Here is a 25911-nt window from a genome sequence, read left to right as displayed (position 1 = left end):
CGCCGCCTGCCCGCACCCCCCCCCCTAACCCTGTCCGTCTCCCTGAGGCGAAGACGGACAGGGTTCCCGTCGCCCCGCCGACGGAGATTGAGACGCGCGTGCGCATAAGACGCACGCGCGTCTCAGTCTGATGGCTGGCGAGGCTGCTGGCGGAGCGCCAGCAGGGACGTTCTGGCGATTCGCCAGCCAGGAAGAGGCCTGCCCCATCTGTACTCTCTCACGGATTCTGGTAGTTTAGTGGTTGATGGTGCGCCCAGCTTCAGTAACTGAGCAGATGTTTTTTCGTTTGCTAAGAGGCAAACAGAAAGAAAGAAAAACGCTTTTAAATTAACTACATATTTCAACTTAAAGAGTGCACCCAAAAAGCAGTTTTCTTTTTTTCGGTTTGCCTCTTAGCAAATAAAAAACCCCTCTGCTAAGCATTCAATTCTCTGAGTGCCACCTCAACATTTCCAACAAAACCGCCATGATATATATATATCAACCTTATGCGGGAGGTGTATACCCTCGATTTGATGTCGCAGCCCCAACACCGGATTGGCGGACCTGGCAAAATTGTTGAGGTGGGCGAAAGTCTGTTTGTCCAGTGTAAGAGCCACATTGGACGCGTCCTACCACAGCAGTGGCTCTTCGGTGGGATATCGCTTGAAACTGGTAAATCACAACAGTGGCCAGCTGTGAGGCCAGGACCCTAATGTGTGCCATTGAAGCACATATAGACCAGGTACCACAGTCTACTTAGACCGTTGGCGTGCGTACAAAGCACAAGAATTGGAGCAGGCGGGGTACCACCGATATATCTTCGTGGACCCAGACACTGGGGTCCATACCCAGAATATCGAGTGTTTCTGGGGCTCCTGCAAGTGGAGGAACAAGAGGCAGAGGGGCACTGCGGGCCAATACCGCATACTTGCAGGAATTCATAAGGCGCAAAACCATAGGGGCGGAGGACGCTTTCCTGCGCATATTACATGCACTGACTCTTGTTCCAACTGCAGACAAAGCTGCCAACGCTGAGGATGACGCAGCTGCGTCAACATCAGCTGCATCTGTAGGAGCTACTGTGTCGGTGGAATAAGTATTTTACACCTTTCTCGGACTTGTTGTTCTACAGTATTATTTAACATTGATCATTGTTTATCTTATTTATTCTTTATTTCAGTAAAATCCAGTTGACAGTTAACACGTGTCATCATTATGGTTTCAGATGGATGACATGACAGGTGTGAATGTGTTCCTGAAACACCCCCACTATCCACGCCAGCCGGAAGCATGGCGAGCACAGCGACCTGTTCATACCCCCACTATCCACGTCGGCGTGGAGTTGAGTCTGAAGTGTGGCGAGCACAGCGAGGGGACGCGGAATACACGTCAAGTAATACGCATGCGCTCGCCACGCTTCAGGCTCGTTTTACGCGTCCGCTCGTCACACTTTATAAAATCAACTCCACGCTGACGCGGATAGTGGGGGTATGAACAAGTCGGGAGGATGCGTACCACGCAGGGGCGAATTTAGGGGTCAGGCCGCCCCTAGGCACAACATTTTTGTGTCCCCCCCCCCTATTTTAATGTAATCATATATGTATATACATTGTTATTTATATATTTCATTAAAATTTAACTGAGTGTAGCCCACCTCAATATTTTTTTAAGCACTCTGGACTGCTCACTGTACAGAGGACCCGGAAGGAGGGAGGCACTTATTAGTCCAGTGATTAGCACAGTGTCTCTCTCACTCTGTGACACTAACTGAGCATCAGATGCAGGGAGGATCTGCGCGCCGCTCTGCTCAGCTGCTGGATACACAGCAGCCAATAGACTGTGTGTGTGTAGAGTAGCCAATGGTTGGGCGCCGGCAGCAGTGAGCCTGAGCCATTTCTGGACGCGCAGGGGGACCATTGGACCCAGCCACTAAGCGGTGATGTAATGTGCATGGCAGAGTGGGTGGGCGGGTGACGAGCGGCGTTGCCGCTGACATATGATAATTCATGTCTGCGGCGGCGGCAGTCGTCACTCACCGCTGCCCACCCTCTGTGCCATGCTGCTATTTAACAGAATGTCAGCCTGCCTGCCGCCCTTAATTGGTGCCGCCCTGAGGCCGGTGCCTCACGGGCCTAGGCACAAATCCGGCCCTGGTACCACGTCCGTTCGCCATGCTTCATGGCAGCGAAAATGGGCAAGGTTGCCCTACCCTGCTGCAATAATTACTGAGACGCACAAACGCACAGATAGAGCGCCTCTCTGCTAGCGTCCGGCAGCTCAGGGGATCTGGCGGTTACCGGCGCTGTATGAGAGGCGCTCACTAGGCTTGCCAGGGACTCCGGGGACAGAGATGCAGCTCGCGGGGACAGTACGGTGACTACACTGCCTTGCCTGACGGGGACACTACGCTAACTACGCTAGGCTGCCGTTGTGCAACGCTGACAGCGTACCGTAAGGTGCCGCCGTCAAACTACACAAGTACCCACCTTTTTTTTTTTTCTTAAAGTGAACTCATGTCGACCTTATTCATGTTAGCCATGTCAACCTTAACTGTGTTGACATTCCGTCAATGTCGACCATTTAGGGTATGTCAACCATTTTTAGGTGCTGACCGAGTCAATGTCGACCAGTAGTGGTCAACGTAATGACTTTCGACCTAGGCATTGTCCACCCAGGGACTGCTTTAAAGAAATTCATATAATCCAATAAAAATAATAATTTTGGTGGCTGCACTAATTGTTTCTGGGACACAAAAATTTAATTTGTCCCACGTCATTTAACATGTTGACACCAGGGAGGGGCGACGACGTGTAGAATGCTACCCCTGGTCCATATCCTGGATGAGCAATGTTTGTAGGTGCGGGTGCAGCAATGGGCGCAACCTACCTTCATTCCTGCCGCGGCGGCGGGTCCGGTGGGATCCAATGCCTGTATATGACACGGAGAGTTTCCTCGTACCACAAATCCCCAGCCCACCGCATCGCTCACTATCTGCAACGAGAGGAAGAGAACGTGTATTTCCTGCAGAGCAAGGTGTGTACACAAACAGTAACCATCATTATCGGACGTTATACGCACAGAAGATCCAGCCAGGATGTGACAGAGTTATGTATCACACATAGGCAGTGGCGTAGCAATAGCTCCGCAGCCCCCACGGTCGCTTGGAGGGGCGAGGGAAGTTTGGGCGCCGCAGGGTCTGTGGAAGCTATTGCCGCCACCGAATCTCTGATGCCCGCAGTGCCTGTCCCGGTGCTCCTTTTCCTTCTGTCATTTGTAAAATGGCCACCCCCCGACAGTTATTAAAGGATGCTAGAGGAGGCAGCAACCTTCTCTTGCATCCTAAATAACGGTCTGCTGTAAGGCGGTGGCCATTTTGGATGTGACATTCAGACAGAGGAACAGGAGCGCCGGGACTGAAGATAGCAGCAGGTCCAGGAAGCCGTCCGGGACCGCAACGGATCGTGGGACAGATTCTCTAAGCTTCAAAAGTGATAAAATAGAGAGTGATAAACAGCCAGCCAATCAGCTCCTGCCTGACAGTTGTCAAACACAGTCTGTGACATGGCAGGTAGGAGCTGATTGGCTGGCTGTTTATCACTCTCCATTTTATCACTTTTGAAGCTTAGAGAATCTGGCCCCGTAGCTGCAAAAGATGCAGCGGTGAGGGTGTAAGTGCAGGTGAGTGGGGGGAGGGGGAGTAGGAGGGGGGCACACATTTCAATGGTGTGGGGGGGGGGGGGTGCCCCAATTGTAGTTACGTCACTGCATATAGGGTTATTTTACTCTCCAGGGGATGATTGGTTTCGGGCATTTTAGCGAGTCCTGATAAACAAGTGTAAAGAAGCAGCCAGATGTGGATTAGGAGTTGCACAAGATCCCGTCCAGCCATGACTGATCTGCCGGATAGAGAGGTCCGTGTCTGACCATGTGACCAGATGAGGGGGAGCAGTATTAGCATTTGGGAATGCCCGATGACATCACCGGTTGTCAGCTGCCCGCCCACGTTTATGTAAAACATCCATTCGCAGCCATTTCGAACGTACGCGCCTTGTGAATGGTGGGCGGGTGTACCACCATTAGCCCAGGGCACCTGGGACCTTTAATCAGGCCCTGGACAGACACATCCCACTGATCAGCTATATGTTATATTACAGACGTCCAGCAGAGGGCAGCGGTCACTGGGCATCGCTGTGTATTTGTTACATTTACTACAGAGTGCAGTGGCGTAACTAAGTTTTGGGCGCCCCCCCCGCCAATCCCCCGCCGCCCATGCAAACGCCCCCCCCCCCCCCAATCCCCTGCAGCCTTACCTATCGCGCTGGTCCCGGCGGCTCCGTTCTTCTTCTGCTGAGGACCACCACAAAATGGCCGCCCCCATACAGCAGACAGTTTCAGAGAACTGTGTGCTATATGGGGGCGGCCATTTTGTGGTGGTCCTCAGCAGAAGAACGGAGCCGCCGGGACCAGCGAGATCGGTAAATCTGCGGGGGATTGGGGGGGGGGTGTAACTATAGCACCGCAGCCCCCGGCGCCCCCACATGCACAGCGCCCCCCCGCGGTGGCGGGGGCTGTGGTGCTATAGTTACGCCGCTGACAGAGTGGGTGATCTCGGCTACCTTGTACCTCTTGGGGTCACTGACAACTGCTGTGCGGGTGACCGTGTGCTGTCCCCAGACACAGCTTCCAAATGACAGCTGCCAAGCAGCAAGACCATACAATCCAGATGTTGCTAGAACTTAATATTTCATATATTTTAAATTAGAAGGGGGTACATTTATTAAGAAGTCAGTTCTACTGAATATGGGATGTTGCCTATAGCAACCAATGAGATTCTACCTAAAATTCGAGCTAAAAAATACGTAGTAAAATCTGGTTGCTATGGGCAACATCCAATCTTCAATAGAACACTCATCTTTGTAAAGTTACCCTTATGGGGGGGTATTAAATCCGGAATTCTGTCTGTAGGAATGTCCCGACGCAGGTAGGAAAATAACATTTGGCAGGATGCCGGCCCTTTAAGACAGATGAATACGTACAGTTAGCGTTTTCCTTGCATACGATGCTCCGGGGACCAGCAGCTCATCCAGTGTAACCGACCTCTTTAACACTGCGTGCAATAAAGAAAGACGATTATCATAAGAGCAGGCAGGGACTGACTGACGGATTGACAGACTTGTGCGAGAGCAATGTACACTTCCTATTGGTGGACAGAGTCTAAGGCAGGGCCAGTGATGTCAGCGTAGCTCTAAGCACTGTGATGTCACTGTGTGCTGAGCAGTCTGAGCGATCTAGCAACGCTCAGCATATCTCTATGTGTGTTGGGACGGTTTACTAGAGCTGGCAGGTCCCTCCCCCCCAACCCCCCCCCCCCCCCCCAAACAGATCAATGAGCCGCTCATAATCCTCCCAGCAGACGTTCTGTAGCGCAGCGGACAAACCTGATCTAGGATTGCAGAGAATGACAGGTGGGATGATGTCAAGGGGCGAGGTGACGCTGAAGTACGCGCTGCTGTTACTGGTGCTCATGCTGGTCCGCCGGATGGATGGAGCCACTCTCACGTCATTGGTGGAGCTCACTGTGTAGGGATACAGACAGCAGTGGTCAAATTGAAGGATTAACTTTATCTCTACTACATATCAGAGCGTTCAGTAGGCCCCGGGATAAATTACTTCTGATTAGTACAATGACATGCACTGGTCACCTACTTTTTTTTTTGCCTCCCTGGGAGTAGCCCGGGACGGGGTTGAGACGGACGTCACCAAGTCACACCCCCTAAATCACACAGGCGCCGTGATTCTCAGGTCCGGCGGCGAGAGCCCCGCCCCTCTCCATGGACCCACAAATTCTGGTATTTGATTCAGCAGGAAAGAGGGGGTGCATGTGGGAGACTTGCCCAACTACCCGGTAATCGAACACGATTTTCGTGAGCCTCCTGGCCATTCCGTATGTTATTAAGCTTTAACAAGTTATAAAGTGGAAAGGGACAAAAAGCGATAAAGAACTGGCCAATCAACTCCTACCTGTCATTTTTCAAACCCAGCCTGTAACTTGACAGGTAAAAGCTGATTTGCTGGTGATAAAGTAAATCTGCCCCACCCATATGGGCATATATCCCTTTATCACTTGTTAAGGCTTAATACATCGGGCCCCCTGTTTTCCAGGCCACCTGTGGCTTTGTAGAATGTGTTGGTTAGGAATGAATGCACCTGTGCACCAGCTATGTGGACTAGAAAACGTGGACTGGTGGTAGATCTTGAGGACCGGTTTGGCCAGCCCTGACCTACACAATCACTACTACTACTGCTGCTGCATGCGGACTTTCCCCAACTCTATACTGAAGTCTACAGACTGTGTGGCTGCTACTGGTATTGAGGTTCAGACCATGCAACGGTCTCATCCATTATTTTAGTGAAGGCCAGTTTATTTCAGCATGTATAGTTTAACGAGAGTAATTCTAATAAAGGCGATCCCTTGGGGGACGGGTCCATTGCATTTTTGAATCTTTAAAGTAGTTTATAATGTATAAACATACAGTGGGGCCAGTATGCAATTGCACATAGGAATAAAAATGGGAAATGGCACTCAGGGGGAAAACCATTAGTAATACCCCGTTTACACCAGGACCTGGGTAGAAGTCCGGGGAAAGGGACACTGCTGAGGTCACCAGCGGCCTCCTTCCACCCCACGGCCTTTGCAGCGCCAACCAAGTCCAAACTAGCGACTGGGGGAAATCCATTTGATGGTGAGTGATTTATACCCCTTTTACACCGCCGCAAAAACCTGGGTCATCGGCGGGTCAGACCCGGGTCAGCGGCGGTGAAAATGGGTCATAGAAACATAGAATTTGATGGCAGATAAGAACCAAATTCTATGTTTCTATGACCCATTTTCACCGCCGCTGACCGGGGTCTGACCCGCCGATGACCCAGGTTTTTGCGGCGGTGTAAAAGGGGTATAAATCACTCACCATCAAATGGATTTCCCCCAGTCGCTGCAAAGGCCGTGGGGTGGAAGGAGGCCGCTGGTGACCTCAGCAGCCCTCCTTCCAAAGGACCAGGCAATGCTTGCAGTTTCCAGGGCACCGGTGTTCCGTCCCCAAAAAGCCTGGCGCCTGTCGGTTTTCACGAGCCATCGCTGGCTGTGATCGCACGGATGGCTCATGTACACGCACTGCGGACTGTACGCATAGACAGTCATTCGATAATCGCTCAGGCCGAGTGAATGGGTCTAATTCGGGCCCTTGGCTGCTTGGAGCGCTAACGGACTGACAGGACAGAAATGCACGTGATACGTAATAGAACAGGAGATCTCAAACTCGGTCCTCAGGACCCCACACAGTTCACGTTTTCCAGGTCACCCGGCAGGTGCACAGGTGCATTCATTACTCATTGACACTTTTTTTTTTAATCAACAGGTGGAGCTAATTAGTTCACATGTGAGACGACCTGCAAAACATGCGCCGTGCGGGGTCCGGAGGACCGAGTTTGAGAACCTGTGTAATAGAAGATAGAGAGGAACCCACCAGAGTTAAAGCTGGCAGACTTGTCCTGGCTCTGCTTCCGCAGGCAGAACGGGCTATCCTGACATTCCGGCACTGCTTGGGGTCTCTTGATGAGGACCTCCATGAACCTCCGCCTGCGCCTGAAGTTCAGTCTAAACTGGTACAGAAGAGAACAGTCCACAAAGTGATGCTTGTTGGACACTATTGGGAGAAGAAAAACAAAACACAAAGAGGTATCAAACTCCTGAACAAAGGGCAGAGAATCCCTATCAGCATTACTAAAGTCATATATACACTAAACGCCAACATATACCACAGCGATGTACCATCTGACATTAAAAAGACAATGCTTGTTGGCAGAGCTCCAATGTGTTATGCATGCCGGGCACTAGGACCCAGAGTCTGTAAGGAAGCGCGACCTCCAACAAGATGCGCTACGGGATATGTTCAGACTTCAGCTAGATTTCTAAAAAGGGTCACGGTAGGAATGTCCATGGTGGATAAGCCATCGATGTTCCATTGGTGATCAATATCAATGGTATTATACCATCCACCCACAGAACAATCAATTGTTTCACCCACCTATGGTCATCCAGCCCCCTGGAAAATCCAGCCGCGATGCCACCGATGCTCCGATGGCGAGGGTCACAATGTTTCCATGTTTAAAAAACCTGATATTTAACAGTTTTGTTCCATTGTAAATAAATAAAATTATTGTGAATACATTTTAAATATATGTTCAATCACAACAAATTTCTTAGCATTTTTTTTTGGGGGGGGGGGGGGGCGGACAAACAAAATTGCAGTTGGATAAGTTGCTCCACTTGGAAAGATTTTATTGTAAAAGTGAGGCTTCGATTAAGCCAAAAATCACACGTTCTACATTTTACACCAACTAAACAGTGACACAAACATAATCAAGAAAGGGAACTGAAACTTACTCCTGGTCAACCACAAGCAAACAAACCACCATGCAAAGCTGTGACACCCTACACAGCTACAGTACGTGTGGCATAACCGCCACGGTGTCTCAATTATCAGCTTACTAACTTTCTTCTCACATACTGCGCTAAATAAATTTCAGTAAGTATCTGATTGGTTCATACATCTCTCCCCATTAGCCTATCACAGAAGGTCATGTTTCCCAGAAGAATCACACCTGCTGGACTTTGCGTTCTGGCAGCGCAGTACCACTCGTGGGAACATCAGTGAGAGGTTTCACTTCCACCCCTTGTGGTTGCGTTGTGGCTTGTATTGTGTTTTGCATTATGCTTTCGAGAACTATTTTGTCACGCACTGTTCCAGCTGTGAGTGCTGAGGGTATACAGCTGTGTTTATGGTGCCGTAGATGGTTTTTTATATGGAAGAAGATCGGTCACGAAGACCACCACCAGATTACATTACTGGCAGGGACTTTTATGAATGGGGCATTAGCCAGGGTTACGGCAGTAGGGGAATCCCTTGTGACGTGCAGAGGTAAATCGTTTTAGACTAATCGGTTGTTATCACTGCATCAATAAATATATTTCTATGTATGCATAAACCGCTTACATAAAACAAAGAACAGATGAAGGGAAACTGCAGGACAACAAAGGAGTGTAGAGGTTTAGCTGATGTGTGTGTAACTGTTGTAGTACAGACCGCAGTTTAGACAGGAGGTCACAACCACAACACTGTGCAACACAGAAGAGGAAGCCAACAAAACTGGGAAAGGAAGCAGAGGCCGGGGGAGTAAATGTATTAACAGCAAGTGACGGACACACCAGTATGTCAGCCATAGGCCACGGAAAAGGACCTACACGGACTAGATTTGGGACATCATTTAGAACAGTGGGGTAGATGTATGAAGCAGTGATAAGGTAGGAGAAGTGATAAAGTGGCTGTGGCTGGCATGTATTGTATGTCTAAAAAAATTTTTTGACGCTAAGGGTTTTGTGCATGGGAGTGGGGTAGTGCTGCAGCTTCACCTATCTGCCAATGTGACAATGATTAATGGTGCTGAGCATCGGGAGCCAAGGCACACTGACTGCACAAGTGTGCAGTGCATTACTGGGAGTTGACCAAGTCCCATGAGACTGCACAAGAGGTCAGAGGCTGAGAGGGGTTTGTGCTGAGCTCTGATTGGTGGAGCTCATCACATGCTTCTCAGGCCCATGGAGGACACCAGCAGCGGCCTCATCATGGGAGGGTTTTGAATTAGAGGCAGCACTGAGTCTATATATATATATGTATTAATTAATCAATACCCCCCTGCAGTTACCCATTGACCAAGTTTATGCTGTCATTACTCTGTGTTTTGACAGTGTAATATTCTCCCGTGCAGTTTGCGGCCAGTAATGACAAGTGGGAGGGGCCCCCCTTTCTAAAGTGACCCCAGGCCCCCCGAAGGCTTAATCTGGCCATGCTGTAACTTAACAGTCAGGAAGTGATTGGCCGGTGATACAATTACCAGGCACTTTATCACTGCTTCATACATCTACCCCTCATTGTTCCCCAACCTTGGTCCTTGAGCAGTCCAGGTGTTAGTGATGTCCAGGCTTCAGCACACATTGTTAAATCAAAACTAATTAAGTCCTATGTGCTCAAGTGTGGCTATCCATAAAACCTGGACTTTTAGAGTGCTTTGAGGACGATGGTTGGGAAGCCCTTATTGAGAAGGAAATATATGACAATTTGACCTTGTCGACCTACTGACCTTGTCAATCTATTGACTGTCGAGCTAGAATCAATCTATCACGAGTCCAGATACCATGGTCACCAAAATCCCCCCCCCCCCCCCCACACACACACACACACATCCCCAGGGGCTGCAAAGGAAATGCACAAGATGTTGTCAGGATTCTAAGAAAACATCATTTTCCAACATTCTGGGAACGTGATCTCCAGCCGCCTGAACCGCTCGTCGCGGGTCCTGGCCAAACATAACTTCCTATCCTCACAGTTAATGCACAAATCCATGAAGAAAACAGAGAGATTTTGAAAAGGTGACCAGGATTTATTTTGTAGGAGGAAAGCCAACTCCTCAGGGGCATGCTAAAAAAGTACATAAAAGTATTATTTTTATTATTATTTAAAGAAGCGAAAACCTAATATGTGAAATCCATAATGTAGGGTACACACCAGGACGACCCGCTCACGATGCACATCGTGAGCGGGTCGTCAGTGTCTCGTCCGACCCGCTCACGGTGACGCGGGGGGGGGGCACGACCCGCTCACGATGTGCACCGTGAGCGGGTCCGATCCGATGGCGACCCGCACCCGGCTGTATGGTCGTCATTGAGATCCTACCTGCAGCAGGTAGGATCTCAATAACGACCGACCGACCCGCGGGACCGCGCATCGGATCGGTATCGGTCCACACCAGGACAGAAAAGGGCCCAATCACCACACAATCTACATCCAATTGATCGGAATTGGATCTAGATTGTGGGGATCGGGCCCTAGTCGTCCTGGTGTGTACCCAGCATTAGAGTCTAAGACACAACTTACTACCACGGTGACCGTTACCATAAACTGTCACTATTTTTATATTAAAAAAAATACGTTTATCTACGTTTAAACCTCAATGACTGCATCCCTTTACATCGCTGCATGTACGTCTGGCCGAATGTCATGTGAGTGTTGTCACCCAGACGTCAGCGCCCCAGAGAGGCCGTGTCCTACTGACCTCTCCTTGTGGAAAAATCAGGATCTTCCCATTTCATGAATATAACATTGGTCTAGGAAGTCGGCAGCCTCCCGGTGTAGAGTCAGCTCTGCGTTCTCGGACAATACGCTAATCCACAAAGACAGCTGTCGCACTCCTCGGGGATTACAGAAAGCTGCCGGGTCTTCATTTCAATGTGGGAAGTTTAATAAAATATGTCCGGAATGATGTCTGCAGATACATATTGTGCGAGCGAGCGTCATGAACTGTATACCAGTCTGCTGGAAATATGCTCGCCCTAGATGTGCCCTAAATGACACTATTTGGATATTGAGGTTTGACCGAGGGGTGAGGAAGATAAAGTGGGTTTAGGAGTCGGCTCCTGGACTAGTACCTACTAGCGGATTTTATTAGCTTCATTTGAAATAGTTCTCCCGCCAGCCACCTGCTTCATTTTTAGCCGTCGTGATTCAGAACGAGAGCAGGCAGCCAGCTTGGCGTGGTGTGATGCGGCAAAAGGTGGGCATGACTTAAGGTATGAGACAACACAGGGGGCATGGCAGTTGTGGGTACATTATTGTGCCCATTTCCCATGCTAGCTATAGCCACCCAGAATATGGCTGGGTGACGTGACAATACCAGGAAACTCTTCTGGAGGATAGCCACCCGATTTTCAGGTGACATAGTGCCAGAAGACTACTGGGACAACGTGGACCATATGCTTTCACTTTCTGCTGACATCTTTTAGCACAGAAAGGAGTAATTTGGTCCATTAAATGGCCTCTAGTGGTCACTGGGGGTACTTCATTTCAAAAGCTTGAGAGCAGGGCCCTCCTACCTCTAGGTCTGTGATTTTTATCACTGTTTCCAATTGTAAAGTGCAACGGAATACGCTGCGCTATATAAAACTGTAAATAAATAAATAATAGTGGTGAGAGAGAGAGATAGATAGGATTAGTATTAGGAGCAGTACTGGGATTAATAATAACGATATGATTTAAATAAATGAATTGGTAAAATACCATTGACTAACCTGGTACTTTGTATTTGTTTTATATGAGAGCCTTCATCTGGCTTTCTGTGAGGCGCCTGAAGAAATCGGCGCTGCTGTCAGACAAGAACATGAACGAGTTGTGAATAATTTATGGGAGGCTTGCTGCTGCGGGGATGGGCTAGGCCCCAGCCTTCACATGAAAGAACACAGTTACAGGCCAGTCTCTTGCCGGAACTGTACTAAATTACACATAATCCTACTGACAAGCTAAAAGCGACTTCCCATTTGTGCAGGAACATCTGGATACAATTAATCAGAGGGAAGCCCAGAGTCGCTGCCAAGCGGGCATTTAAAATAGATAACAGTATTTCTGCAGACTCCGGAAAATCGGCCCCTGTTCCGTTCGCTCCATCTCCGGCAGGGCCCCAGTCAGTGTAAATGCAGCATTTCCGAGGGAGCAATGGGAATATAACACAGCGGCGTAGAGTCCATCCTCTACAGATTGCACTGGCTGGCTTGCAGCAAAAGAAAAGACGTGAAAAAGCTTTTAGAGCACTGACAGCCGCAAACGATGTGAGGAATAATGGGATATATGAATGAGTGAATTGCAGATAAGGAATGTTATTAGGTTTTAAATTTTCCACAAACTGGAGTCTGATCAGTTCATCCAAATGAACGGTGTAAAACAAATGCCCCCGGATCTAGAGATGCCCAAACCAGTTTACAGCCACCACCAGTTCAAATGCTATTTACTGGTCTCTTCTTTTCATGTAAAGGGCCAATGAATTTGATTTTTGTTACCTGTGGGGACCAGTGTGATTGTTTTTTTATATGGGGGTCAATTGTTTTGTTTTGTTTTCTGTGGGGGCCAATGTATTTTTCCCTGTGAGGATCTCACGGTGCACCTTGGCAATTTTTTTTTATATGGGGGTCAATTGTTTTTTTTGTTTTTTTCTGTGGGGGCCAATGTATTTTTCCCTGTGAGGATCTCACGGTGCACCTTGGCAATTTTAAAATATAATTTCATGTGCCGCAAGGTAAAAAGGTTGAAAATCGCTGCACTAGATATATCGTTTGGGAGTTCAAAGGAACTCTTTCACAATATCATTGGTAGACGATATCAATGTGGTGTGTACTCAGCTGTTAGGAGGATATCGGCTGTCACTGGAAAGGTCTATATAAAGGCCAGTGGTAGCATGGCAATCACAGAACTCTGTGGTGGATTATATCATCTGCACCCATTTATCAGTTACAATATGTATTTACTAATGATCACTGAAAAGACGACACCAGAATGTTCCAATTGAATATCGTCGACAGGCTTTTTGCACATGTCGACATCACATCATTTAGGTCTATGAGGAGTGTAGGGATGCCGAGCACCCAAGACCCTACAACAGCTGCCATCCACAGATCTCTGTCTCCATTATAGTGCTGCAGCTGGTCGCTGGCTATTATGCAGACAGAGCCTCTCTTGTTTTATAAGCCCTTCTGTCAACTGCAACGCCCCGTGCCAACTTTCGTACACCTCCTGGTGTCGTGGATTCCAGCATTACCGGGTGGTTAGGGGTGCCAAGTCAGCCATTTAATAAGTGACGGATCTGATTAATGCAGGACTAGCGCACTGTCTGCCTCTCAGCCGTCCTGCTCTCTGATATTATGAGATTGTGCCAGCAATGCCGTACAATCAGGAGGTACAGTCTTGTTCGTCGCTCGTACCTGCCACCGCTAAGACAGGCCTAGGGCTTCTAAAGCCGATGCCCCTTGTCCCATTAGGTCAAAATAATAAGGGTGGCCTATTTCCCTTGCAGAGTCGCAAACAACTGAAGCTGCATCCTGCTCTGCAAAGGGGAGAGCACACACTAGTGTTATGTCCTGTATAGCCTGTATAATAAAAGGTAAACGCTGCTCCTCACCTGTTTGGGAGGAATTCTTGTGTTGTGCTGCCAGAGGTCACTAGATGGCGCCTGACTGAGCACATTACAAAACTGAGTAATATATTTCATTACGGTTATGTTGCTCTATCATTTTGGCGGGCTGGTAACGATTTATTCATACATACTAAATTAGCATTTACCATGTAAAACAGAAATAAATACAGGCGCTAAACCAAAATAAAGGCACTAGTTTTGTTCAGTAATACAAAGAACTCCATTTGGTTCCTCGGTATCGGGATGATAGATGGATGATGTATAGGTCGACATGCTTTATGTCAACATAAGTAAGGTCAACAGTGCTTCAGGTTGACAGGTTCAAAAGCCTGGAGCACTCTCAGGCTCTGTTCGGTGTCCTGCAGTGGTGTGAGTGTCAGGTGCCGCCTGGGGTTGTGCGGTGTTGTCTTCGAGTAGCTGGTCCCCCCGCCAGTCAGGTCCCCGCTGCATGTATTGGTCCCCCAGGGTGTCCACATGCGGGAGTCGTGAGAGGTGCGGAGATGTCCCCTGCAGCACTGTGACCCGGCGTCCGGTCACCGGTCCCTTTCCCCCAGCTCAAAGCTTTTGTCTGGTCTCCAAGGGTGTGTGGCACGGCCCCTGGGCATTTTTCTGTCAGCGGGTGGAGGTAGCCCCCACAGGTGCCTGTAGGAGTTCCCCAGTGTTTGTATAGGGAGGAGGATAAGGTAGGCCAGAACCTGCATTTTCTGGCAGTGTATAGTATAGCAGGTTACAGGGTTAGGGAAGTGTGCTTGTGGGGAACCTGAATGCAGGAATAACTTAATATATAATACCAATGTAAGGAGTAACTTACTCAGTGTGCAGGGCACGGCAAAAATGCTCATTATGCTCACCGACCATAGGGTTTAGGTCAATAGTAATGTTAAAGAAAACCTTCCGGGGAAACTGCTGGCACCTACTGAAAGGTGCATAACAATTAGTCCAGTGGTTTGCGATATTACACTGTTCAGACAGACAGATAGAAGTGACTTTGCTTTATACCATGTAAGGATATATCTATGTATACTCAGAATCTGTAACCTCTGGGTAGCAATATACAATCTCCAGTAGGACCTCTAGCATCTGCCTCCTCCAAGGCAGCCGCCATTTTTGGAGGGATATTTTCAGCAGATTCCATACGGACTGCCAGACCTATTTGAATCTGCAGAGACCATGCGCCCTCACAGAGCCGGTTCCCCCAAGCCAGCGTTTTGGCTAAAGTGTCATGGTTACGCCACCGCTCCTTCCCCATTCCACCTATTGCTCCAGGGTCTGCAAATGCAAACAAAGCGTAAGAACTTTCAGTACTTCTGTAGTTTCACAGCACCACTAGTCAGCGTAGTGTCCTTGTCAGTGCGGCCAGCGTAGTCAGCATCAGTGTCGTGGTCCTGCAGCCAGCTTAATCAGCATAGTCAGCTTGTGTCTGCGACTGTGTTTATGTTTGCACCTAACTGGAGCTTACGCAGTTAGCGCAGTCCGTCAGCGTCACGCAGTTAGCGCAGTCCGTCAGCGTCACGCAGTTAGCGCAGTCCGTCAGCGTCACGCAGTTAGCGCAGTCCGTCAGCGTCACGCAGTTAGCGCAGTCCGTCAGCGTCACGCAGTTAGCGCAGTCCGTCAGCGTCACGCAGTTAGCGCCACGCAGTTAGCGCAGTCCGTCAGCGTCACGCAGTTAGCGCAGTCCGTCAGCGTCACGCAGTTAGCGCAGTCCGTCAGCGTCACGCAGTTAGCGCAGTCCGTCAGCGTCACGCAGTTAGCGCAGTCAGTCAGCGTCACGCAGTTAGCGCAGTCAGTCAGCGTCACGCAGTTAGCGCAGTCAGTCAGCGTCACGCAGTTAGTCAGCGTCACGCAGTTAGCGCAGTCAGTCAGCGTCACGCAGTTAGCGCAGTCAGTCAGCGTCACGCAGTTAGCGCAGTCAGTCAGCGTCACGCAGTTAGCGCAGTCAGTCAGCGTCGCGCAGTTAGCGCAGTCAGTCAGCGTCGCGCAGTTAGCGCAGTCAGTCAGCGTCGCGCAGTTAGCGCAGTCAGTCAGCGTCGCGCAGTTAGCGCAGTCAGTCAGCGTCGCGCAGTTAGCGCAGTCAGTCAGCGTCGCGCAGTTAGCGCAGTCAGTCAGCGTCACGCAGTTAGCGCAGTCAGTCAGCGTCACGCAGTTAGCGCAGTCAGTCAGCGTCACGCAGTTAGCGCAGTCAGTCAGCGTCACGCAGTTAGCGCAGTCAGTCAGCGCTTATTACATTGTGTGGGAACCATTGACCATTTTTAACCTGCCTGACATGACAGGTGTGAATGTGTTCCTGAAACTCCCCCACTATCCACGCCAGCCTGAAGAGTGGCGAGTGCGGGGACAGTACGGTGACTACGCTGCCTGACAGGGACACTACGATGACTACGCAGGGCTGCCGTTGGCCTATGCTGACAGCGTAGCGTAAGGTGGCGCCGTGAAACTACACAAGTACCGAACTTTCGGTGCATTTTAAACCAATCCCATTAACATGATCACAGCCCTCTTCCCTCATGGTTTGTTTACGTTAGCATTAAAACATGGTTGATCAAGGTTTCTATTTAACCTACAAAACGTTTATCCTCAAATACTGCCTAGTTTAGCCACGATTACTGCAATGAGCGAGCAGGAGGACCAATCAGGAGCAGCCAGTACAGAGACCGAAGCTTCTGATTGGATCTGCTGCTTACACACTACACCCCCACCACCGCTGCATCGTTTATGGTCAATGTAGCATTAATAAAAGATAATTGAACTTGTTAAGTTCCAGGCAACCTCTGCCAGGGCAGAAAATGTCCGGCGTCACGCGGCAGAACAACATTGGCTTCAAATCCTATTAATTCTTGGCAAGTATTCCCCATATTTACTTTATGTTCTGCAGAAGACACTGTTCTGGCAGGGAGCCTAAGCGCATTATCCTGTACGTCAGTTCAGCAGCGCAGAGACCGCTATTTAATAAGGAATACAAGATTTAATGTGGAAATTAAATTACAGCAAAACAGGGACAGGTCTATGCAGTTTGCCCCCACACTGAGGTGTGCGCAATGTCGACTGCAGACACAAATGAGCGATATGTGCACTTCTGAATCAGGCCCAATATGGCTGCAAGTATTTTGGGGGTATGGCCTAATCGAAGTGGGTGTGGCCACACACCTTTATGCAAATTAGTTTTTGCTGAGAGCAGATTTGAGGGGGTGCTTTCATGCCCCTAAAACCGGAGGCAAATCCAGAGGGGGGCCCCAATCAGTGTTCTCATTATAGCCTGAAACAGTGATAGATAATAAACAACAAAGTTATCTGAAGGCGGGAATCCTAATAAGGGCTTGTATGTGCCAGCGACGGAGACAGAGACTTACCGTGCTGTATCACCGCGTGTTCCAGAAGCCGCCGGCTCAGCACTTCAGCATCAACCCTGGTCTTGGATTCTTGCACATGAATCAACATATTGACCAAGTCGGAGCCTATAAATGACCGCTCGTACTTGACACCGTCCTCTTCTCTGGCTTGTAGTAACGAGCTGTCCGCATTCATTATTCTACAACGGAAGATGCTCTTATTAGTGTTTTGTGACCTAAGCAGATCTACTTCCTGGTCTACATGGGAGTCTGTACAGTAACACACCGGCGAAACGCGTGGCAAAGTCATTGCAGTGAATCGTGTATAATAAGGTTTATTTTGGAAATTTAATAGGATGAGAGATGCATTAAGTGAGAGATTTGGTACAAAAATCTCCAGTTTTTATAAAGCGGCAATCGTTTACACTGCAACATCAAACTGGCTTTGCAGTGTAAATGATTGCCGCTTTATAAAAACTGGAGATTTCTTACTAAATCTCTCACTTCCTGAATCGCTCATCCTATAAAATATCATCCAAAATCTTGGACTTAAACATGACGCGTTTCGCAACCCACACAGAAGTCAGGAAGATCGCTATAAACCTTCAATACAATTACCACATCGCTATGAGAACTTATTGGTGGTAAGTTCTCCAGTGGGCATAACAGATAAAAAGTCAGGTAGTCCACCCCAAACAACAAACAAGGGAGAGAATTCGCAATTTCCAGGTGGTGTGGAGAACCAAAGATGGAATTAGTTCTCAAACAGGCATCTGACAGTCGCGGCAATTTGCCGCTTGGAGGACCTCTGCAGTGAGTCCCGGGCAGCGTTTCCCGGGACTCACTTCTGCCTTAAAAAAGACCACGTACGACGCCGAAACGCGTCGGACCTTTAAGACTGCGTGGAACGCCTTCAACTCAGGAGCGAGGGACGGGAAATGCTACAATTTTTAGCTGAATTGGTGCAACAGAGTGGCCGCTGAGTCTGCACCAACGCTAAGCTTACTGGGTGGGTGTGTACACGGAATAGGGGGCAGTGCCCAGCTGCACACACTTAAGAGATCGGCCTGGTTCCCCACATATATCTTTTTGCACCGGCGGATAGCACTGGTGAAAATAGAGACCGATATGGATTATGGAGGATTTCTGCAATTAGCTCTGTGGGTGCAATGCGAGTGCAAATTACACCAACTTACATGCAAAGTGTGTATCGGCCATTTAGGATAACACAACTAAATCTTCTATGCAATAACCAACCCATGCACAAGCTGTTCACCTGGGACAGACATATGCGGGGACAGACTAGGGCTGTATTATAGTCCTGGCACTTGTGTGACCACTTCTAAAAAGGGGGTGTGGTCATAGCTCACGGGGGCGTTACCCAGTGCCACTTCCCCGTATCACGGTGGGCTGGGTATTCCGAGCAGAGCGCTGGGACGGGAGGCTGCACTACTGGGCCAGCTCATCTCCCTCCGTAGCCAGACTGGCCCCAGGCTCAGACCATCACCTATTGGGCTAGATTCTCTAAGCTTCAAAAGTGATAAAATGGAGAGTGATAAACAGCCAGCCAATCAGCTCCTACCTGCCATGTCACAGACTGTGTTTGAAAAATGTCAGACAGGAGCTGATTGGCTGGCTGTTTATCACTCTCCATTTTATCACTTTTGAAGTTTAGAGAATCTGGCCCATTGATCAACTTTTTACTCCAGATCTATTGATCCACACCTCTTCCGAGCAGCTGCTGGCTCTGCCGGAATGATTCCATATCAGAGACCCTGCATTCTATAAAGCAGATGTTGTTGCTTTTTAAAATGTTACAAAATGAGTTATTAGGCTGCAGGTGCAGAACAACCATTATTACCAGGTTTAATATTTAATGATAAGTGCACCTATTAGATTTACCATATTTCGGATAGCGGCTCCTGTCCCAAAATAAACCGTGGGTCATCTATATTTAATTTCCAAAACAAATACTATTGTTGTGCCTACTCCCTAAATGCCCCGGGTCTTTACTCCTCATTGTCTGCAGGAAGAAGACGTGCAACCTAAAGGATTGTGGGCGAGGCTGCAGGAACCACAGAGATTGCATTAAACCACAGCCAAAGCTTACAAGCTCCGCCCCCGATCAGCCTGTTTCTATGGCAACCGTTGAGTAAGTCCTGGGTTACGCTCAGACTACACACACTGGGAATCATTACATAATGAGCGGCTGTTATCTGGGAGTGTCAGGTAATACCAGGTGTGGCCAGGTGTGTGAGGGGAGGTCATGTGACATCAGCTCCGCCCCTGATCAGCCTGATCCTATCACAGCCGCTAAGTAAGTCCTGGGCTACGCACAGACTGCGCACACTATGGTGAGCGGCTGTTATTTGGGAGTGTCCGGGAATAAAAAGGCGTGGCCAGGTGTATGAGGAGAAGTCATGTGATGTCAGCTCCGCCCCCGATCAGCCTGATTCTATCACAGCCGCTGAGTAAGTCCTGGGCTATACACACACTGCACACACTGGGGAATCATTACATGGTGAGTGACTGTTATCTGGGAGTGTCAGGTAATACGCAGGCGTGGCCAGGTGTGTGAGGGGAAGTCATGTGACGTCAGCTCCGCCCCCGATCTGCCTGGTTCTATCACAGCCGCTGAGTAAGTCCTGGGCTATACACACACTGCACACACTGGGGAATCATTACATGGTGAGCGGCTGTTATCTGGGAGTGTCAGGTAATACGCAGGCGTGGCCAGGTGTGTGAGGGGAAGTCATGTGACGTCAGCTCCGCCCCCGATCTGCCTGATTCTATCACAGCCGCTGAGTAAGTCCTGGTCTATACACACACTGGGGAATCATTACATGGTGAGCGGCTGTTATCTGGGAGTGACAGGTAATACGCAGGCGTGGCCATGTGTGTGAGGGGAAGTCATGTGATGTCAGCTCCGCCCCCAATCAGCCTGATTCTATCACAGCCGCTGAGTAAGTCCTGGGCTACGCACACACTGGGGAATCATTACATGGTGAGCGGCTGTTATCTGGGAGTGTCAGGTAATACGCAGGTGTGGCCAGGTGTATGAGGGGAAGTCATGTGACGTCAGCTGAGCCCCCGATCAGCCTGATTCTATCACAGCCGCTGAGTAAGTCCTGGGCTACACACAGACTGCACACACTGGGGAATCATTACATGGTGAGCGGCTGTTATCTGGGAGTGTCAGGTAATACGTAGGCGTGTGAGGGGAAGTCATGTGACGTCAGCTCCGGCCCCGATCAGCCTGGTTCTATCACAGCAGCTGAGTAAGTCCTGGGCTACGCACACACTGCACACACTGGGGAATCATTAGATGGTGAGAATGGATTTGCAGCTAATCGCAGGCCTGCACAGGGTTGGATTTCATTCTGGCAGGGCAGCGTATTCCTGATTGCAGGGCTCCGAATTATAGTAGCAGTGGGATTGCGTCTGAATCAGGCCCTTTATCGCTCTCTATACAATACCCGCTATGACCTTGGTATATTGTATACAGCACTTTGCTTATGGACTTTTATAGCCCTTTTAATATATATATTTTATGGCCAAAAATCTGCTTGCCTTTTATGGAACTGAAAATCAAATCAATTCGTACATACATCTCCTTTCCCTAGCCAAGCACGCTTCGGTAATTCTGCCTTCTATATATATATATATATATGTCTGTATGAAGATTACCCAGCCTCCAACTTTATACAGAATATCCTTTTCTGCAATAGCACACAAGACACAAAGCCCTTGAGATGTCCTGTATTCTGCCACAATCTTACACGGCATTGTATCCAGAAGGCTGACCAATCATGTTGACTCTCAGTAAGTCGACACCAGACACTACGGCTTTAAGAATTTAGTCCATTTAGTTTCACTCCTGGACAAACTCCATCAGCCGAGAGTCGCTGTGGGATTACTCCTGCATTACAGAGGTGTGTGAGCACAGGAAGCAGCACGTGGGACGGGGAATTGTGTAACCGCTATTAGGGAATCGGATACCTATGCAGCTGGCACACGTGGCTGTTGCAACAGTCGAGTCATATCCAGTTAATACGTTGTCGCTGGCACAGACAATGTACACAACCATGTAACGTGGCTGAGGGGAAGGGACAGAAGAAGATTAAGGGACCCATTTATTAATAATTGTGGCAGCAGGAGAAGTCCTGCCAACGCGCGTTTCATCTACAGCATATCAGAGGACACTGCTCCTGGGAATCTAACGGCCCATGTATACTAGGAGATAGGAGCCGTGGCCGATATAATGAACATCGGCCATCTGATATTGCAGCATGTGCCACGACAGAGGAAAAACCATTTGATGGTTGCTCACGGTTACTACTATAGCAAGGTGTTTCTGTACCAGTATTAAGTATATGCCAGTCACAGGTCACATGCATACGCGCTATATTCACAATCAGCCAATAAACAGTGGATTGCGGCAATGTTCCAATCTATCTTGTTCATGAATGTGCCAGTGCTTTGCCCACTAGTGACTGTCATCCACACTTATTGTGGAGTGTCCTGTTCTACTGCGATGCACCCGACTACTCCAATATTGTACCGTATAGTTACCATTTCTCCGTCGCACGCACCAGGGACATGCCCCATGCAACCACTGCGCTACATAGCAGAACAGAGGGTCACATTTTTCAGCCACGGGCAGATTAGGACAATGCAGACCCCCAAATTGGGAATGTTCCACTGGAACAGTTGGCAGCTAGACCGCTACACAACACTGTGATATATGGGATACTTGCACCAAGAAACAATAATAAATTAGATATCATTTGTATTTTCTACATGCCCTTTAAAGCACCTTTCGGCAGGTGCGTCAGTATGAGGTTATAAAGCATAATTATATAGAGTATAAACTATTCAACCATTCTTAATAGCCTCATATATAAAAATGAATACCGCATACCTCCCAACATAACCCATTGCTGTCTGGCACTGGTCCTGCACCGGTCCAAGTTACCAGGTCTCTCTGCTGGCACCTGTACTATACCTTTGTCAGGTGCCGGGCCCGGTTCCTGCGCAGTACCATCAGTGGTACTGCGCAAGTGTCAAAGCCTGGATTCTATAGACTGCGTCGGCTGCAGCCCATAGAAGATGGCTAGGGCTGCACAGTAAGGCAGGGAGTAACCTCCAACAGGAAGCCAGCTCTCTGCCTATTGCAGCCTGGACTGGCAGTCCGGGAAGTAGGGAACACATCCCATTTGAACTGCCTGTCATGCGGTTGACTGGAAAAGAACATAAATTACGCAACAATTCTTAATAGCCTCGTATATAAAATGAATACTGGGATAATGACCCCAGGAATCAGGACTGCAGGAGTCATTTGTCAAGCTCCACCCCAAAATCGATATAGCTCACCCCATTACACCCTCCCTGGGGTAACATACGTACTTCTCATATATGCGCTGTCCTCGCATAATAACCTTCACCTCCTGCTCTATGGGGAACGTCCCGTCGTCATTTCTGAATCTGTACAAGAGTTTGGCATCTCTGAAATCCTTGAATTCATCGCAGACTGCAACATTAGAGAGAGGGTAAGACAGTATTATCAGTCATGAAATATGTAGCGCTGGTAGGGCATGCTGGGATCTGTTGTTCAGCAATGGCTGAAGAGCCACTGGTTACCCAGGTCAGATCAAAAAGGGTTACAATATCATTATTACTTGTAACTGGAGACTTCAGGAGACATAAACCCCTGTTGCTAAGGGAAACCTACCGATCACTTTGTAGCCTCTCTCCAGTCTAAAGAAACAGGAACCAAGTCATTTGGTTCCGGCACAGAACGCCACTGGCATTAAAGGAAACCCATTGTTACATGGTCACTCCTACCACTTGTGTCACCCCTGTCTGTCTACCCCTCCACTTTAGAATGTAATCTCCCATGAGCAGTTGCGTAACTACAGGTTTTGCGCCCCCCTTCCGAAATTTCGGCAGTGCCCACCTGTTTAACCCCCCCAGTAAAGTTAAACCCCCCACTCCCCCTGCTTTACCCCTCCAAAAGCCGCTTCTGTAGGTTCCCGCGCCTTGTCTGGGGTCCTGGCTCCAGCTTCTAATGAAAACGGACCACCACAAAATGTCCGCTCCCATACAGCAGACAGTTTTTGAGACATACTCAAAAACTGTCCGTTTAGATTAGAACAAAGCAGAAGCCAGGAGGGGACAGGGGAGCCAGGACCGCAGGCAAGGTGCGGGAACCGGCTACAGAACCGGCAGGCGGCAGTGGCATTACAATAACCCACAGACCCCCGGTGCCCACACCTACACAGCGCTTACCCACCACCGCCGGGTCTGTGGGGCTGTTGTTATGCCACTGCCCACGAGCAGGACCCTCTTCCCTCATGTGCCCTTCCTTCTTTTACCTAAACCATACCCCTAATTCCTTCAACGGCATCTCATCCCTCGGTTTTACGCCAACCTTATTTTAGTATCATCTGCTGATGCAGCTACGGTTATATACCCTGTACTTGTCCCTTGTAAGTCACGTTTTCCTTGTTTTAGTCACTTGTTTATGAGCTCTATAACTGGGCGCTGAGGATTCCTTGAGGCGCTATACAAATAAATGATAACAGTAATAAAAATACATGTGCGCGGCAGACAGGTTTATCTCAGATTCCTGCGTCTCATTCTGATGCGCCTGGCTACGGGAAATTTACCTCATGGTAACGCGGGCATCCAATGGCCTAATGAGTACGCCCACAGCGTCATCCCCGAAACAGTAACACCAGACCTGTACTGGGGGCTAGAGACCTGTCAAGAACAGGCGCCAGAGCTGTCAGTCAGGAATTAGCGTCTCTTCTCGGAACACGCGTCTTTAACAGGCTACTGTACATGCCCACGCCAATCCCATAGCACTCCTATGAGATGGATCATTCATGTGCGTTTACAAGGTAGCCATGTTATTGCCACCTGGAAAAGTCTATTTTATAGACGGTAATGCCCAGCCTACCACGGAGAGAACCGGCAGCTCTCGTGTCTTGCACCAGTATGAGTCGGCCTGATGTGCACAGTCTGCAATCTCTTTGTGTACGGCCTGCAAACATCGGCGCAGGGTGCGTCCACCCATAGGGATCGAGAGCGAACCGCCAGCAAAATTGCACCTGGCGAACACCCCCTAAGGCTTTGTACATCTAGCTTTTGGAGTGCAGCCAATCAGATCCTAACTGCCATGTTACAGGCTGTATTTGAACAAATGACAGGAGCTGATTGGTTGGTAGTTTAGCACTCTCTTCACTTGATCTCTCCCCAAGATTTGATGCATTTCTAGGGCTGTTACCAATAATAATGATAAATGGACAGTAAACCTGCGCATGGCGGTGCAGCGCTCACCGTGATGTATGGTGTTCGTTTCCACCATCTTCTGCATCAGTTCTACCGCTGTAATTCTATCGGACGCCTCTTTGCGATCAATAAGCCAATTCACCGCTTCTCTGGCCACGAAGCAATTGGGATAGGTTCTCAGGTGGCGTCTTCTGTCTTTGATGACTTTGTCTTCGTGTAACCGAAGTCTGCAGGGGACAAAGCACATAACTTACATTAATAATAGTAACAAATGCTCCTAGAAAAACATTTATTTATACGCTCTGCCAGATATAATACATAATGAGTCGTTTTACTAACCAGAGCAACGCCAGAACTACAAGCAAAAACAGAAGCTGTGTATTGGTCCATTTATATCACGTCCAACAGAAGTGTGACCTGACGTTTTTTCCAACTTACTTGCAAATCCCAACTGCTTGTTTGCACTCACGGTGGCAGGGGCAGCTAACGGCGGCAAAGTGCTGGCGCCTGTACTATGCCGTTGTTAGGCGCTGGGCCCGATGCATGCGCAGTATCAACGGCGGTACTGCGCAAGCGCAAAAGCCTGGCTTCTATGGGCTGTGTCAGCTGCAGCCCATAGAAGATGGCTAGGGCTGCACGGTAAGGTAGGGGGTGGGGCTTTACCAACCACCAAATGATTTCTACAGTGCACGCAGATCTAACACACTTCTCTGGTGTCTTAGATCTGTGGGCTCCCTGCATGGGAAGCTACCGGGCAGCTGACATCTGCTGATGTCGTGGAAACACTCACCATTGGTCTTCAATAGTCAATGGCCATCCGTAGAACACTGTGCTAGAAAATCACAGGTAACATACGGTACAGCAGGATAGGGTTTTTTTTAAAGACGTCATGGACCGGATTCAGGATGGGACGCAGTACTCATTTCATCATCTGAATGATTATTTGGTCCTGCGGATGCGCCAAATGCCTAGGAAACCCTTAATGTACATGCAAGATCCAAGTTGGTGTAATGGGGTACGCATGTGTGCACAACATCGCTACTACTTCATACGGCTTCTGTGATCCACGGGCAGCTCATAGTGGGAGCGGGGAAGTGGGCTAAAGTCTTTACAATAATAAGAGGTGTTATGGGAGTGGCATAGGGTGTGCTGTGGGAGTGGCATAGGGTGTGCTATGGGGTGTGTCGTGGGAGAGGCAGAGGGTGTGTTGTGGGAGTGGCAAAGGGTGTGTCGTGGG

General features: G+C 49.0%; 1 protein-coding gene across 1 annotated transcript in view; it reads right to left on the bottom strand.

Moving 5' to 3' along the window:
* DEPTOR (DEP domain containing MTOR interacting protein) overlaps window positions 1–25911 on the bottom strand; it is a 77381-nt gene that overhangs the window by 9740 nt on the left and 41730 nt on the right. Inside the window, exons 3-9 of the mRNA XM_083186745.1 lie at window positions 24723–24901; window positions 22788–22911; window positions 17403–17581; window positions 7506–7685; window positions 5421–5558; window positions 5019–5089; window positions 2869–2973 (exon numbers count right to left, since the gene is read on the bottom strand). Coding sequence (XP_083042871.1) covers window positions 2869–2973; window positions 5019–5089; window positions 5421–5558; window positions 7506–7685; window positions 17403–17581; window positions 22788–22911; window positions 24723–24901 — 976 coding nt within the window. The remainder of the gene's footprint in view (window positions 1–2868; window positions 2974–5018; window positions 5090–5420; window positions 5559–7505; window positions 7686–17402; window positions 17582–22787; window positions 22912–24722; window positions 24902–25911) is intronic.

Source organism: Crinia signifera, chromosome 5 (genome assembly GCF_055691185.1).
Source record: "Crinia signifera chromosome 5, ASM5569118v1, whole genome shotgun sequence".
Lineage (NCBI taxonomy): Eukaryota > Metazoa > Chordata > Amphibia > Anura > Myobatrachidae > Crinia > Crinia signifera.
Note: the sequence above shows the minus strand (reverse complement) of the source record. Positions and strands in the feature narration are given on the sequence as shown.